This window comes from Triplophysa dalaica, chromosome 24 (genome assembly GCF_015846415.1).
Source record: "Triplophysa dalaica isolate WHDGS20190420 chromosome 24, ASM1584641v1, whole genome shotgun sequence".
NCBI lineage: Eukaryota > Metazoa > Chordata > Actinopteri > Cypriniformes > Nemacheilidae > Triplophysa > Triplophysa dalaica.
In genome coordinates, this window is record NC_079565.1 from 16,509,036 (window position 1) to 16,523,676 (window position 14,641).

General features: G+C 38.5%; 1 protein-coding gene across 1 annotated transcript; it reads right to left on the reverse strand.

Moving 5' to 3' along the window:
• Positions 1–951: 951 nt before the first annotated feature.
• Positions 952–10,742, reverse strand: pdhx (pyruvate dehydrogenase complex component X). The gene is made up of 11 exons (XM_056740450.1): positions 10,570–10,742; positions 9,314–9,397; positions 8,570–8,670; positions 8,209–8,399; positions 7,860–7,958; positions 7,457–7,610; positions 7,034–7,181; positions 6,665–6,723; positions 3,043–3,201; positions 2,853–2,917; positions 952–1,534 (listed from the first exon to the last, which is right to left on the reverse strand). The coding sequence occupies exons 1-11, from the start codon at positions 10,712–10,714 to the stop codon at positions 1,264–1,266; spliced, it is 1,476 nt and encodes a 491-aa protein (XP_056596428.1). The 5' UTR covers positions 10,715–10,742; the 3' UTR covers positions 952–1,263.
• Between the last annotated feature and the right edge of the window lie 3,899 nt (positions 10,743–14,641).

Here is a 14,641-nt window from a genome sequence, read left to right on the forward strand (position 1 = left end):
TTTGGCATATTTGCAAACTGCAGACTTTGCAGACTTGAAAGAACGTTTCATAGAAGTATGTTTTACAGCAGTATTAAGGTAATATTGAGATGAAAATGTAGAAAATGTGTTATCACACCTTAACATCTTGCCATAAAAATTGCCTTCTTTTTCTCTTCTATGTTAATAATAGTGGTGGTATGTTAATGATATTAATAATAAGTATTTCTGGTGACTCTTGCTACGCCATTCATGAGATTTTCTATCATTCACACCCAATGCTTCTTTTCCTGATGAATAAACATTTCCCAGTGGATTTCAAGCTGTAAAATAAGTAGAAATGATGAGGTTTGTGAGTGAGAGGGGGGCCTTTGAAATTTGTTAAATAAATGGGGGGCCTTGTTTTCTAAGAGGTTGAGGCCTCCTGTTTTTGATGATCTCTTCATTTTGTAGACCAATTCATAAGATGTAAACACTGATCGAGCAGCGCTGCCAGCTTCATTTAATAAATTTTTTTTTTAGATCTACTGTATATATATATGAAGAGTTTGGTTTGAAAATGAGATGTTTTTTTTATTGTGCATTCCAATGAATATCAATCAAACTGCAGTTGTTTTTTATTTAAGCCATTATAACTCAAAAAATACACCTAACTGACACAATAAAAACTTGATAGCATAAACATTTTTAGTTAATTTTTTTTGAAAACTGTTAAAAACAGTAATCTTTTTTTGAAACCAAACTCTTCATGAGTACAGTTTATATATATATATATATATACACATTTATACAGGTGTGCATGAGTATATTTGTCATGTCTGTCATAGTATTTATGTTGATTGTTTACATTTAAGTTTGATTGATTGTCTGCAAAAAAATGAATTGTAACAAACAATCCTCACACAAATACATCTAATTACATCTAAAAAGAAACATAGCAGAGAAAAAATCCATCACACTGCCACAGCCAAAATAGGTTTGTGACAAAGAACAGCAGAAGAGAAGTTTATTGACTGTCAGCCAAAGCAAACAGGCCGCGTTTCAACAGAAATAAGATGGTTTTGTGGAATTTAATAATCAGATGATTTAATTTTGCTTCAGAAACTGAACTCTATCCAATAAGAAAAAGCTGTTATGGTACAGTATGCAGTGAAAGTTATTCATTGACCGATGAATTAACAGAGATTTGGAATAACTTCATAACTATGTACAACTTGATGAATAAATATGGACAGTAAATCAGAATATTTCACCCTAAGCCCTTCAGTGTTGCTGCTATAGTTTCTATGACAGACTGGCACGCTGAGGCCGCTCGAGGTTTGCACGAAATTTCTCCAGAAAGCGTGAGGCAAGATCATCATCTACCAGCCGTGCGTCACTGGATAAAGTGGTGGTCATGAGCTGTTGGGTGCAGAGAACCGGAGTCAAGCTGTCCTGGTTCTGAGGTGTCAACCTCAGTTCGGCTCTGGTGCCGCCCACTGCTAAGATGCACGCTTGAGGAGGATTTATTACAGCACTGAACCCACTGATGCCAAACATGCCCAGGTTAGAGATACTGAAACAAACAAACAAACATCATTAGACACATTCATATTTCTGCCACACTCAATATATCGTCAGGAGCTGCAGGGATTACTTCTGTGCCCAAGTGTCATTTTTATAGTAAATGGCATATCAATGTGGTCATTTTCTTTGAAGATTATGAGGATACATGAATTTTAAAGACAATAATCTGAAAATGCACTTCCTTTAATGAGGATCCATCTTAAATGACGTACATTAGATGGCTCGGGCGGAGCATCTGTTCACTCCTCCCCTTCAACCGTCAGTTTCATTTCAAAAAGAATGCAATGAAAAAAATGAAGCTGTTTTTACACAACCAATCAATTTGCAGTGAAAAACACAAGCTACGCCCACTCATTTTCTCCTTTAGAAATTCCTTTTCACTTGGTAATGTGTCAGAATACGGAAGAAAAAACGATCACAGGTGGAGTACCTGTCTGTACAGTTGAAGAGGAACCTGATGTTCCAAATATGGTCAGAGGCGTAACATTTCCCTCACACATTGCAGTATTCCACCAATCACTACACACTGGTGAACTGGCCAATCAGAGCACACCTCACTATTCAGAGCAATGAGCTTTGTTCAAAATCAAAGAGAGGCGGAGCAAAGAGGAGATACAAACATGCAGGACATGTGGTAAATACAGCGTTTTTTTAACCTTAAATCGTGTATACACATTATATTACATCTGAAACAAACCATAATATTCCTTTTAGCCGTGTCATATGACCCCTTTAATAATGACATCCAAATCTTGGTTAGCCTAACAGCAAATTTTTATTTGAGCTAACGTTAAAACCCAAAGCTTAACAATGCAAAGTGTTTACTGCCATTATAACTTACTCAGGAAAAGATGTGACACCGCCTGTGATTTCACAGCTTAATTGCAACATGTAATAAGGAGATTTAAGCCATAAAAATGACAAAGATATGTGATTTATGCTTATTGCTGTATATGATAGATCATTTTCCAACCTTCAAGATATAGAATTTCATTTGAATAATTAACATTGATTTCGATTGTCTTTGTGCTTTATTTTATATTACTAGTAAAATTATACAAATCATTCTCGTGGTTTTACTGTTGCTACTGTAAAGCTATTGTGGTACCACATATTAGTTTTCATGTTTTAATGCTATTGTACATGTGCATAATAGTAAATAAATCTGTTTTACAAAACTTTAAGAATACAAGATATAATTATATATTCTAAATAAATCATGTGCAGTAAAGAACAAAATAAATACAAAGTTAAAATATGACATAGTGTCAATTGAAAGAAGAAACTTAAAAAAGAGAGCCATTCACCTGAATGATCCTCCCTGATACTCCTCTGGTAACAGTTTCCCATCCCGTGCTTTCTGAGCCAGAGCCTGAGAGAGATTGTGTGGAGGGAATAAAATCAATTCTTCACAATCAACATTCATGGCAAGAGTAGTCTTCATTAATAAAGCTTTATTGTTAATGTCCACGTTTACTGAATGATGTGACATCAAACCTTTACAGTGGCTGCTATCTCCTGAAGGCCTTTGTTAGCGGCATCTTTGATGATGGGGGTGATGAGGCCACGCTGTGTTGCCACGGCGATGGAGATGTGGATAGAGTCAAGAGCCTGAGGTCCATCAGCGGACCAAGTCACATTCACCTCAGGCATCTCCTGCCAGAAACAAACAAACAAACAAACAAACACATTTAAAAGCAGCAGTGAACCACATCACTACATCATGTAACACACACACAAAAAAAATCGATTTCACAGAATGAGTCATTTTATTTCACACTAACAAGCTCCCATCATAATTATATTTCCTATACCTCATTTCTCTTTTCTTTGATTTTTTTTTTTGTTTCTTACTATTTATTTAAATGCTCACCATAGTTAAGAAGTTATGAAAATGCCCTAAAAATGACTTGAGATGATTAAGTTCTGATAATCAGATATTATTTACTCATTATTTACACAGATAGACCAAGAGCTGTGTCAGCAAAGCAAAACCACACGCTCGCGGGGCTTTTTTCAACATAACGCCCTACTTGCAGAGCGCTGAGTTAACAATGCCTACGTATTTACATTCCATGGAATACACTGACTAGAAAAATCCCTTGAAGTATCACAATACCAAGTAGAACCACAAGGCTGTGCTATGTTCAAAATGAAATCTGGTCAGAAAACCAAAATTCAATTCAATTCAAGTTTATTTATATAGTGTTTTCACAATGTGTATTGTTTCAAAGCAACTTTACAGGGGCAAACAGGAAAAACAGAAAAGTTAAAACACAGCACAGTGCATGATGTTTCTAGAACAAGCAAGATCATTCTTATTAATAATATCTAATTAATAAATAAATAAATACAGTCTCCCGGTGAGCAGGCCAACACTGCCCTGCTGTGGCGAGGAATGTTCTACAGATCTTTACTATAGTTAACTGCATTATACTGTAACTGTAACAGTATTACCACTTTTAATGTTTATAATATTCACAGTACAATATTTGTAGTATAAATTCTAGTAATTGGATAATTTATGGCAAATATGTACTATGGTATGATTCAAAAACAGTGTGAAGGAATTTAAGTTGACTAGTTAATTTAAAATTTTCAATTTGGGTGTGCTTTATTGGCATGACAAAGTGTACATTCGTATTGCCAAAGCATTTACAAATAGTGCAATATGTAAACAGACGAAAAGAAAGACAATATAGTTATAAAATAAGATAGAATAAAATATAATAAAATAAAAAAATAATATAATTTATGTAGTGCACTTAAAAGTGGTTTATAATATAATATATGTAAATATATAAAAACAGAAATAGATTTATCACAGTTAGTAGTAAATACTAACGTGCATTCAGACTGTCAGCAACAGAGCGACATGATTCCATTCATTTCAATGAAGATCTTGTGACTTCCGGCGACGAGAGCGACAGTGACTGTTGGCAACAGGAAGTGGGCGTGTCTAGCAACGCGACAAAGTTGGGAATTGCTCAACTTTATGCTCATTTCATCCGTCTCTTGTCAGTTACTGCAGGGTTTGTTTTTAAGTGTTATTAGAGCAGCTAAAGCGAGGAACGCCTTCGAACCAACTCGTAGCAAAAGACAATCGACACAGTAGTCTGAACGCACAGTAAAGTACACTAGAACATTTTCAGCCTGGAAACTAATTCAAAAGTGCACTCAAATTTCACTTCTCTAGCAATGTTTATAAATGCAAAACTGAAATGGAAACTTTATACGGAGTCATTGAATCATTCAACCGGTTCGTTGTAAATATCTCAATTAATTGAGAAACGAAGAGTCTTGATACACTGACACATACAGTGACTCACTGAACTATCATCTCATCCGAGTCCTTCAAAAGAGGATTCATTTAGAAGAGAAGTCTTCAATGAACATTCATTCATTCATGCAACTAGTGTTGGCTCAATACCAAAGTTTTGGCTTCGGTACGGTACCAGAATCTAATAGCGGTTATATCGGTACCATAGGTGATCAATAACCAGCCCCAAAATAAAGTATTTGAAATAATATAAAGACTACTTCTGTAACGGCTTAAATACATATTTTATATATTTATTATACCATTTTACACTGTATTACTGAAAAATGCTTTGGTTATATAGACATCACAATCAAACAAATATGAACAATTACATTTTGAACAATAGTTAAATGTTTCAAGTAGGTATATTTAATAGTAGCATTCAAGATGAGAACTAAATGATCCATAAAAATAAAACACTAAAAGATATATGCTACAAAAAATAAAAAAATGAATGTACAAAAGTTTCATTTTCTCTTTAATATGTGACACAGATGTATTAGGTTACTGTCTCTTTAGGGCAAATTCTTTTTTGATGCAGATATACAATTAAAACACAATGGACTGTGCTTCTGTGAACCTTTTGTGTTTTTGTCATAACAGCGTGTGTATTTGACAGTATAAGAACATATACAAGACGCGAAAGAGAACTTAAAGATTATTATTAGGCTAAGTGAGATGTCTGGATCAGAGATAAAGTCATATATGGTGTTGAACAGGGATGTACAGACGCATGGAAGCATGTAGAATAAACACTCACCTAAAGGATTATTATAAACACCATACTAATACTGTGTTTGACCCCTTTGGCCTCCAGAACTGCCTTAATTCTACGTGGCATTGATTCAACAAGGTGCTGAAAGCATTCTTTAGAAATGTTGGCCCATATTGATAGGATAGCATCTTGCAGTTGATGGAGATTTGTGGGATGCACGAAGCTCCCATTCCACCACATCCCACAGATGATCTATTGGGTTGAGATCTGGTGACTGCGGGGGCCATTTTAGTACAGTGAACTCATTGTCATGTTCAAGAAACCAATTTGAAATGATTGGAGCTTTGTGACATTGTGCATTATCCTGCTGGAAGTAGTCATCAGAGGATGGGTACGTGGTGGTCATAAAGGGTTGGACATGGTCAGAAACAATGCTCAGGTAGGCCGTGGCATTTAAACGATGCCCAATTGGCACTAAGGGGCCTAAATTGTGCCAAGAAAACATCCCCAACACCATTACACCACCACCATAATTCCATTAATGAGAAATTGAACAGGTGTTCCTAATAATCCTTTAGGTGAGTGTATATATTACACTGTAGAACAATCTAAAGATCTCTCAGCAAAAGTAGAAAGGGCAGAATTTGTTATCAATCACTCAGTGTCTCAGTTGAAATGATGGTTAAAGTGCTTGTAGAGCGATTCATCTTGTTCTTTTATGTTGCCGGTTCTGTGTAAGTTCTGTAGCATACTGCCGCATAGTGGTGAACTTTGGAACAGCAGTGTTTCAAGGCCGAAATAAGCTAAATTCTGGTATTGAACAAATGAAATCTAACATGTACCGCTAAATTTCCAGAATCGGTTTACCGTGCAACCCCATTCATGCAACATTACGTACTGTACTACGATACCACCATTTAAAAACCCATTGCATTATCTACCTCATCTGTAAGTGGCTTTGGATAAAAGCGTCTGCTAAATGACTAAATGTATGTAAAACGGCGTCGCCAGTTTCTTAAGCTTAAGCATGGTGATGCTACTGTGGCACCCCTAGAGTGTGTGTCATGTGATACATCACTTACTCTGAGTGTAGCAGCAACGGCTTTGATGATGAAATCATTGACTGACACCTTGATGTTCTCTAAACACAAACACAGATACAGTGAACACAAACCGCACACACTTGACATGCCTTTGAAACGTGAATCAAAGGATTCAGCAGAGAAAAACAACTTTTGTCTAAAAGGATTTCTTAATCCTCTGCCTGGTTTTTTAAACACCAAACATGTTGTAAGAGACCGGTGTATCACAGCCTGTACGGCGACTGAAATCAGTACATTAGTCTACTGTCAGTCTAGCTTCAAAACCCAAAACTAAAAGAGCAGATGAATCAGCATCAGCAGTCTAATATTGTTTTGTTCGTGTCTGCTGGGATGTGTGTGTGCGCTCACCTTCGGCCAGCTCTTTTCTGAGCTTCATGACAGCGCTTACATCACATTCCACTGAAGCGTAGGAGTGAGGTATGGTGCTCTTAGACTGTGTGAGTCTCTGAGCGATGACTCTTCTGACGTTAGAGGCCGGTATCTCTGTGAACGTGCCCTGAGAACATCGCAACATTTCCGTTATGTGCATCTAACAAACCCATGTGCTAAAGATCACCTAAACGTGTGTTCACTCCTGTGCCTTGTGCTGTCATTAAATCATTTGTAATAGATGTGAAGGAAATCTCTCTGAACCTCTGTGTACAGCCAACCATCAGGAGTAAAATCACACGTCACACACATATTATCTCAATGGACCTGATCTTGTGTCAGTCTAAAGTCCTTTAAAGCTTCTTCAGATGTTTTGGCAGATCAGTTCAGTGAGTGACTCACCGGAGCTCCAGGTTTTCCGGGGACAGAGACGGGTGGGTATGAGGGGCGGCCTGTGGTGGGGACAGCAGGTGGAGACTGGGTCGGGGCGGCTGTGACTGGAGCAGAGGGGGCTGATGGGACTTTATCCCTCTCATTCAACAGCTTCAGAACATCTCTTAAGAAAGACAGACACAAATAACAACAAGTGAGTGTCTTTACCCCCTTCAGAAGAATGAAGAACGATAGGTACATACAAGCTTTTGGGATATTGTGCATTTCAGAAAACTGAAAGAAAATGAAAAATGACAGAAGATAAAGTCTGATCCATCTGAACTGCTGAACGTCTTCTCTTAGGAGGAGGAGGAGGGGGATACAATCTACAGTTTGTGTATTATACAATTGTGTGTGTGCGTGTTTGTCTCACTCTTTAGTAATGAGACCACGTGGGCCTGTAGCCTTCACCAGATGAGGGTCCAAACCATGTGTGTCCAAAATGTGTCTGGCAGCCGGACTCAAACGCAACCTGAGCAACAGAAAATCACAGCTCAACACACGGCAGATAAAGCACACGACTGAAATGATCAGCTCATCTTTCAGCATCTGATGGCTCACACCTGTGCTCACTCTGACTAGATCACCACTCAAATGACCTTGACACTGAAAAACGCGGCTGAGAGAGGCTTCACAAGATGTTTGTGTTGCAATAACTTGTTCTAAGAACTGCATCTACACAATCCTTCTCATGCATCAGACACGATCTAACGGATACTGACGGCATCAGTGCTGAAGCTCCAGTCGGACGCCTCGAGGCCACAGGAGGGGCGGGGACTTCTGCAGTAGGCGGGGGTGAAGCTGGTCTTACGGGGTCAAGGGGCGGGACTTCAACCTGTTTCCAGTCTTCACCTTCAGCAACCATCAGAGCGATGGAAGTTCCCAAACGCACACCCTGACTCCCATCCTGCGCCTGAAACACACACAAGACATTCAACCATTAATGGGTATAAATGTATAGTGCTGTTGGTTAAATGTGTAACATGAAGTGATGTTTGAGCACAGTGTGTTCTGTGTCCACAATCCTTTAATAAAGCAGGATTAAAAGCTCTGGTCACACCCCTGTCTCTCACATGTACTCACAAGGATTTTGGCGAGGACTCCGTCATCACTGGACTCCAAGACCACCACGGCTTTATCAGTCTCAATTTCACAGAGAGCATCTCCAACCGCGACTTCATCACCTGTTCAAACCCACATCAGTGTTTCTGTGAACAACATTATTAAAACAATCTGGAATATATCTTCATCATTAATCATGCCTCTGCTGTCTGTTAGAAGAGGTCAAAGGTGAGGTGTTTGTGGATTCGATTGCACTTCACGTTGGTATGTAGGGTAAAAGGGGTCGATTTCGCTGTTTTAAGTCAGAATGTGTGAGAACGTGCAGTGCCAGATAGAACAGATAGCACAGGACATCAGAACGCTGTGATGCAGAGCTGGTCTGGCAGTATGAGGGACTGACATGATATTTGGCAGCAGGTGTAAATGTTGGGGCTGATCACATTGCCTTATGTTCTGTCATGTAGAGCAGTGCTCCTCGTGTCACAACCTGCTGAAAAATCCAAACACGTGCTTTAAATTCTCCTGTGATTCCCTGCTGCCCTTTGTCTAAGGTTCACTCATGTCAGAGATGACTTAAGATAATAAACACCCAGCTGACCACTGCTCTGTATTACTCGTCCGTCAGTTTATCGCTTTATGGGTAATAAACAACTCTTAATGTTTTTGTAAAACATTACAAATAACAAGATCCCTTTATTGTGATTGTGTATATGTTTCACTGTTTTAATTTGCAGGACAAGAAAACCTCTTGATAAAAATAATCACCTTCCTTCTTCAGCCATTTGACAATGTTTCCTTCCTCCATGGTTGGTGAGAGCGCCGGCATCTGAACATTCAGAGGAGTGACCCCTGCCGGACACAAAAACCATCATCATCATCATCATCATCATCATCATCCTAATGTTCAGACAACAGATGTGAATAATATATGTGTTATAGTTTCTCTTTCTCAATATTATTCTCTAGACGGTTTCATCGGATGCAAGTGCCTGTCCTGAAGTTAACATCCGGTCTGTGTTTGTTTATCACTCTGGCTAGAGGCTAATAATTGATCTATTTAAATTTCATTTTATTCATAATAATATTTTATTGTATAAAAATTTTATGAAATAAACAGCTGGTTGACATTTATTGAATATTAATTTTACTTAATAAACAATAAGTTGAATGGGTCGTTTAACTCCGTCACATTTAAGTTTAGCCAAGTAACGGCTCTTCTGCTAATAACTAAAATATTACTGACTAGGTTTATTTTGACTTGCTAGTTTACCAAATTTACTTTTCTTGCTTGTTATCAGAAATAATCCACAGGAACTCTATGCTTTGCGGATGTCTACCGGAAGTTAAGTTTGGGCCACAAAAACGCGCAAGCGCAGTAGAGTTTGTTGATGTTGTTGCTTTGAAACAGTTTTCCTTTGAGTGCTGAGAGAAGCAGATTCTGTCTCTATCCTTACTGTTAACTTACATCTAAAACAAACGGAAGAGTTCATGTAATAACACCGGACATGAACAGACCGCAAACCACGGACGTACATTTACATTTGCTTTCATTCTAAGCGACTTGCATTGCGTTATATTATACATTTTGACTTTGACTATATACAATCCCCTGGGATCAAACACATGACCTGTGCAATGCTGGTGTCATCTCTAACAACTGAGCCACAGCAAAACACACAATTATAATCAGACCTTAAACAGACACACACAGACATAATCGATGAAGATGTGATCATTCATGATGTCTTCATCAGCAGGACATACATTATATTTCATGTGTCAGATGATGACCTCACTCAGTCTATTAAAGCAATAATACAGCACATAAACTGAGCCCAGTACGCCTCGCATTCATTCATCTGACGGAAGCCGCACAGGTCATACGAGTGCAGAGAAGAGCAGTAAACAGTTAGTCAATCGTGTTTGAACAAACATGTTAAGTTAACACACAGAGTCGTGACAGACTGTATCAAACTGACAGGGCTGAATGGCTCCAGAGATCTTTATGAGGTGACACTCACCACAGACTGACGGAGACTGAAACACACATCTGAAGCTCGAGGTCCACACGTGTTTACTCTGCGTCACTAATTTACTCTGCGAAAGTAATTTATTATATGTTATTAATGTCAGAGCGCCGCGCCCGAGGCGTATGCACGACGCCATCGCTGTGTCCTTCCCACAGATTCTGCTCGTGCCCGTCTGTCCTTTACAGGCGTCATGCGCGCCACCGCCACCTGCTGTACTGGAGCCACTATTAGCTTTAAATAAATGAAAAAAGTAAACATCCCAAGCTTCATTAAAAATAAGTTACTCTCACTGTCTTCATTTTTATTAATTAAATAAAAAAATAGTAATCAAACGCATTGTGTTCTCTCCTATAATTGAGTAAAACAATATTAGTTTTAATATGAATTTATTTTTGATTTGATTTATTTCATTTGTTTTTGTGTTGTTCTGCATGTTTCAGAATATCAAAACTCAAAGAGATTATGTATAAAGAAGAGAGGAGAAACAGTTCTCTTTCTGTCGGTCTCTGGACGTTGTGTCGAGACAGAATGGGCTTTGAACTTGATAACCTCTCAACTCTGATCACAATTAAAATGACCCATGACCTTCGTGAATGAAATCCGCATGTCAGTCTCTCTGCCCCGTGCATATGGGTATGAAGGAAAATGAATGCCTACCTAGTTATTCAGCTTTTGCTCTTATAAGCTTTTCGTAAAATGATCTTCTAAAGCATAATTTGCCCTCTTGGGTTGTTTTTTCTTTCATTTATAAGTGTTTATTGTTTATTCTATATACATGATTTTAAGTTCTTGAAATAATATATACATATACATTACACTACCTGTTAAAGGTTCAGGATCACTTGATACAAATATTGATCATGAACTAAATAAAAAATCTTGTAACATCCTAAGAACAAGGAGCTTTTGGAGTAATTCATGACAGAATTTTTATTTTGGGGTAGAATATCCTTTTGTCAATATATACCTTTTTTTTAGAAAAGTACATTTTTATTTAAAGAATGTAACAATGAATGAAGAGCAGCCAATTGTAGTTCAGCATAGATGGAAATTCCTTGAACACTGTATTAAAAGTTTCCCAGGATGAGACCTCAAGAACAGGATAAAAAATGGCAAGCGCACAATTTTGCAAAGTCTAGGCAAAGGGTGACTAAGATGATATTAAAATATAACAGAGTTTGTCTACTTTGTATGCTTTTAGTCACAACATAATTCTCACTACTACAAGTGTGTTATTCTATGGTTTGGATGGGTTTGCTATTATTCTTAAATGTGGAAAACATAAATAAAAACGAGAGAGTGATTATAAACTTTGAGCAGTAGTGTGTATATGAGACAGTGTCATATGTACACAGAAAGAAGCACGTCATTATCTTATAGAGGACATTAAACTAGTATTTATTCTAGAAAACAACCTTCGACGTCAGTGTGATCGATTTCTTCTTCATGACGAACTTGTAGAACATGAAGAAAGGAGGACGGTCCGTTCCATCCTCCATATCAGAAGGTGGCGCTACGGCCTTTTAAACCGTCACAGGAGAAGAAACGCTTACTCGTGTATGCATAGAGTGCGCTGCTGTTAAACTGTTTGTTTTTATTCTCCATTGAGATGTAAACAACAGAGCAGATCACGGATTTAAGAGTTTAATCGCCCGGTGAGTCTCATCTCAACTCTTATGTGAGCGAATTGACTTCATGTTGCGCCAGTATCTCTGGTTATGACATCAAGTACCGCGAGAGCAAACCGCTTCGTGCGCTTCCATTCGCACTCTCGCGGTACTTTGATGTCATACGGCGATCAGTTTGCGCAGCGCCCCATGCATTTGAACGGTGTTGCATTCTGGGTAACTGCTTGTGTAGACGCCATGTTAGGAGGATCGCGTTTGGATTCTGCTAGTGGATTTAAGGCAGCGTTTGATTTTTTCACTCTTGTTTTTGTAAAATATCATCATGGTCGGTCGTTCCTGCTGCATTCAAAGCTGCAGTAGCAAATCACACAGTCGGTCAGGAATAAAACTGAACAATGGATTACGTTTTTTCGCTTTTCCCAAGTGTAAAAAACGTGAAGGAAAGCATGTTGAGGAGGTCACGAGAAGACGTCGCATGACGTGGATAGCGGCGGCGAGACGGAAGAACATCACTTTTAACAGCATCTCTAAGTCAATGAGAGTGTGTTCCCTGCACTTTCACTCAGGTGAGTAGATTTTATACTTCTTTTAATACAAACTCTTGTGGCAGTATACACGTTTTGACAGTAAGTGATGAGTCAAGTCTTAAACAAATACCATGTCATGTGTAGTTTTAATGAAATAAAAACTGCGAAGCTGCTGTGTTTACAGGACAGCCATCATATGAGATGTATGACACCCATCCTGACTGGGCACCATCTTTGCTGCTGGGTCACAATGAAGTGAAAGTGACGGATGAAAACAGGTTTGCACGTCGGTTAAGGAGACATGACGTGTGTGGGGTGAGGGCAGGACAGAAGGTGGAGAGCTGGGTTCAAAGTGAAACTGAGGAGATGACTCTGGAGCAACAGGAACAGGTTCATTTATCATTCATATTCCTGCTTATCTTTTTCCTACTATGCCCCGTGACACGTTTTGCCTATTAAAGGCAGTGCTGGGTGTAAAGAAGCAAGATGAAATCATTTTTTTAGAAATAGTGAATGTAAGCAATACTATTAGTTAAGTAAAGAATAATACCAGGCAAATCAAAAGCCGTAAGGCTTACTTCCTCCCCTTCAATCATGACCCCTGAGGGCATTATGTCACATTAACATTGTTAGCAACCGCATTAGGTTAGGTGCAGCAAGTCCCATGTGCACGCAGATTATTTTTAAGCTTAAATATAAGATATTCTTATTTGTCGAAATTAAACTTTGATTAATATCGACCAAAGACAGTGGAGGAGGGCAGAGAAGCGCCACAGTCAGAGAGGCCACCGTCCTCAGCTAGCCCACTAAATGAGGCACATCCATCAGCATTTAAATCAGTTTGATAATATTCCACCATCCATAGTAATAGTTCATATTTAATATATAGCAACAAGTAACGTAATGAGTACATAGCTGTTAAATAATATTATGTTAGACCTTGGGTGACCCCCTGTCACGCTCCGCATTGTACCGCACAGCATTTTCACCCCTTGCACCGCACATCCCATATTGAGAAAATGTCCTGCGTCTCTAGTCTTTTTAGTTGTCGCTTTAAGAAACATGTTCTTTAACCCAAAACGCACATCAGACGCTTGTTTGCGCCATTGTTTATTTAACTATTTAGCGCTGTGTCAAAAACAGCCACCCAGTGCACATCACACTCATACAAACGCAGCTATGTTTTAAAGCCTGACTTTTACTCAATGTATGAGAAGGCAGTGATTTCAGTCATCAAGGGCTGTGACGTCTATCAGTAGATCGGGTGGTGATCCTCCCATAAAAACTCACTAAAACATGGTAAACCGTGTGACTTTGAGACTGTGTTTAGCCTATAGGTTGTGGTTAGCGTATTAAAATAAAAATGATTTGCTGATCATTAAATTTATTATTTAAAAATTATACTTTAGATCTTTAAAGTTTACAAAACGATAACTCAAAATTTAAAGAGTTAGTGAACCTTAAATTGAAATCGGCATTCTCTAGCTATGCAAGGCTCCAGACGGCGACTACATGGTTTTTGATACAGCGCTAGTGTTTTCCAGCATCTCATGTGAAAAGACGAGTAGATCACGAGCCCACCAGTGCAAGCCTTTGTGTGTGTGTGAGTGAGAAGGGAAGGGTCTGGAGCTGTGCGGCTGGGTGACTGATGTTTCTCGCTGTCTTCATCTCGGTCACAGCTCAGCTCATCATTGACAAGTTTACAGATACAACTGTGACAGATTATTTTTAGCCTGAGGATTAACCATTTTATATTTTAGACTTAAAAACGAAACTAGCCGAGAGTAGTTCAGAATACGTCATTTATCTGTTGATTTCTTGAGACAGCACTAAATCATTTCCAAGAATAAACGACAGGCGAATGCTCTTGTCAAGTTTATGTCAAGTTATCTTTACATTGTGTTGTGA

Coding starts and splice junctions, on each gene's coding strand:
- pdhx (XM_056740450.1), bottom strand. CDS start 10,714: ATGGCGTCGTGCATACGCCTCGGGCGCGGCGCTCTGACATTAATAACA. Junction 7,182..7,456: donor CCGGAAAACCTGGAGCTCCG/GTGAGTCACTCA, acceptor CGATGTTCTCAG/GGCACGTTCACAGAGATACC. Junction 3,202..6,664: donor CCGTTGCTGCTACACTCAGA/GTAAGTGATGTA, acceptor TGTTTCTGGCAG/GAGATGCCTGAGGTGAATGT.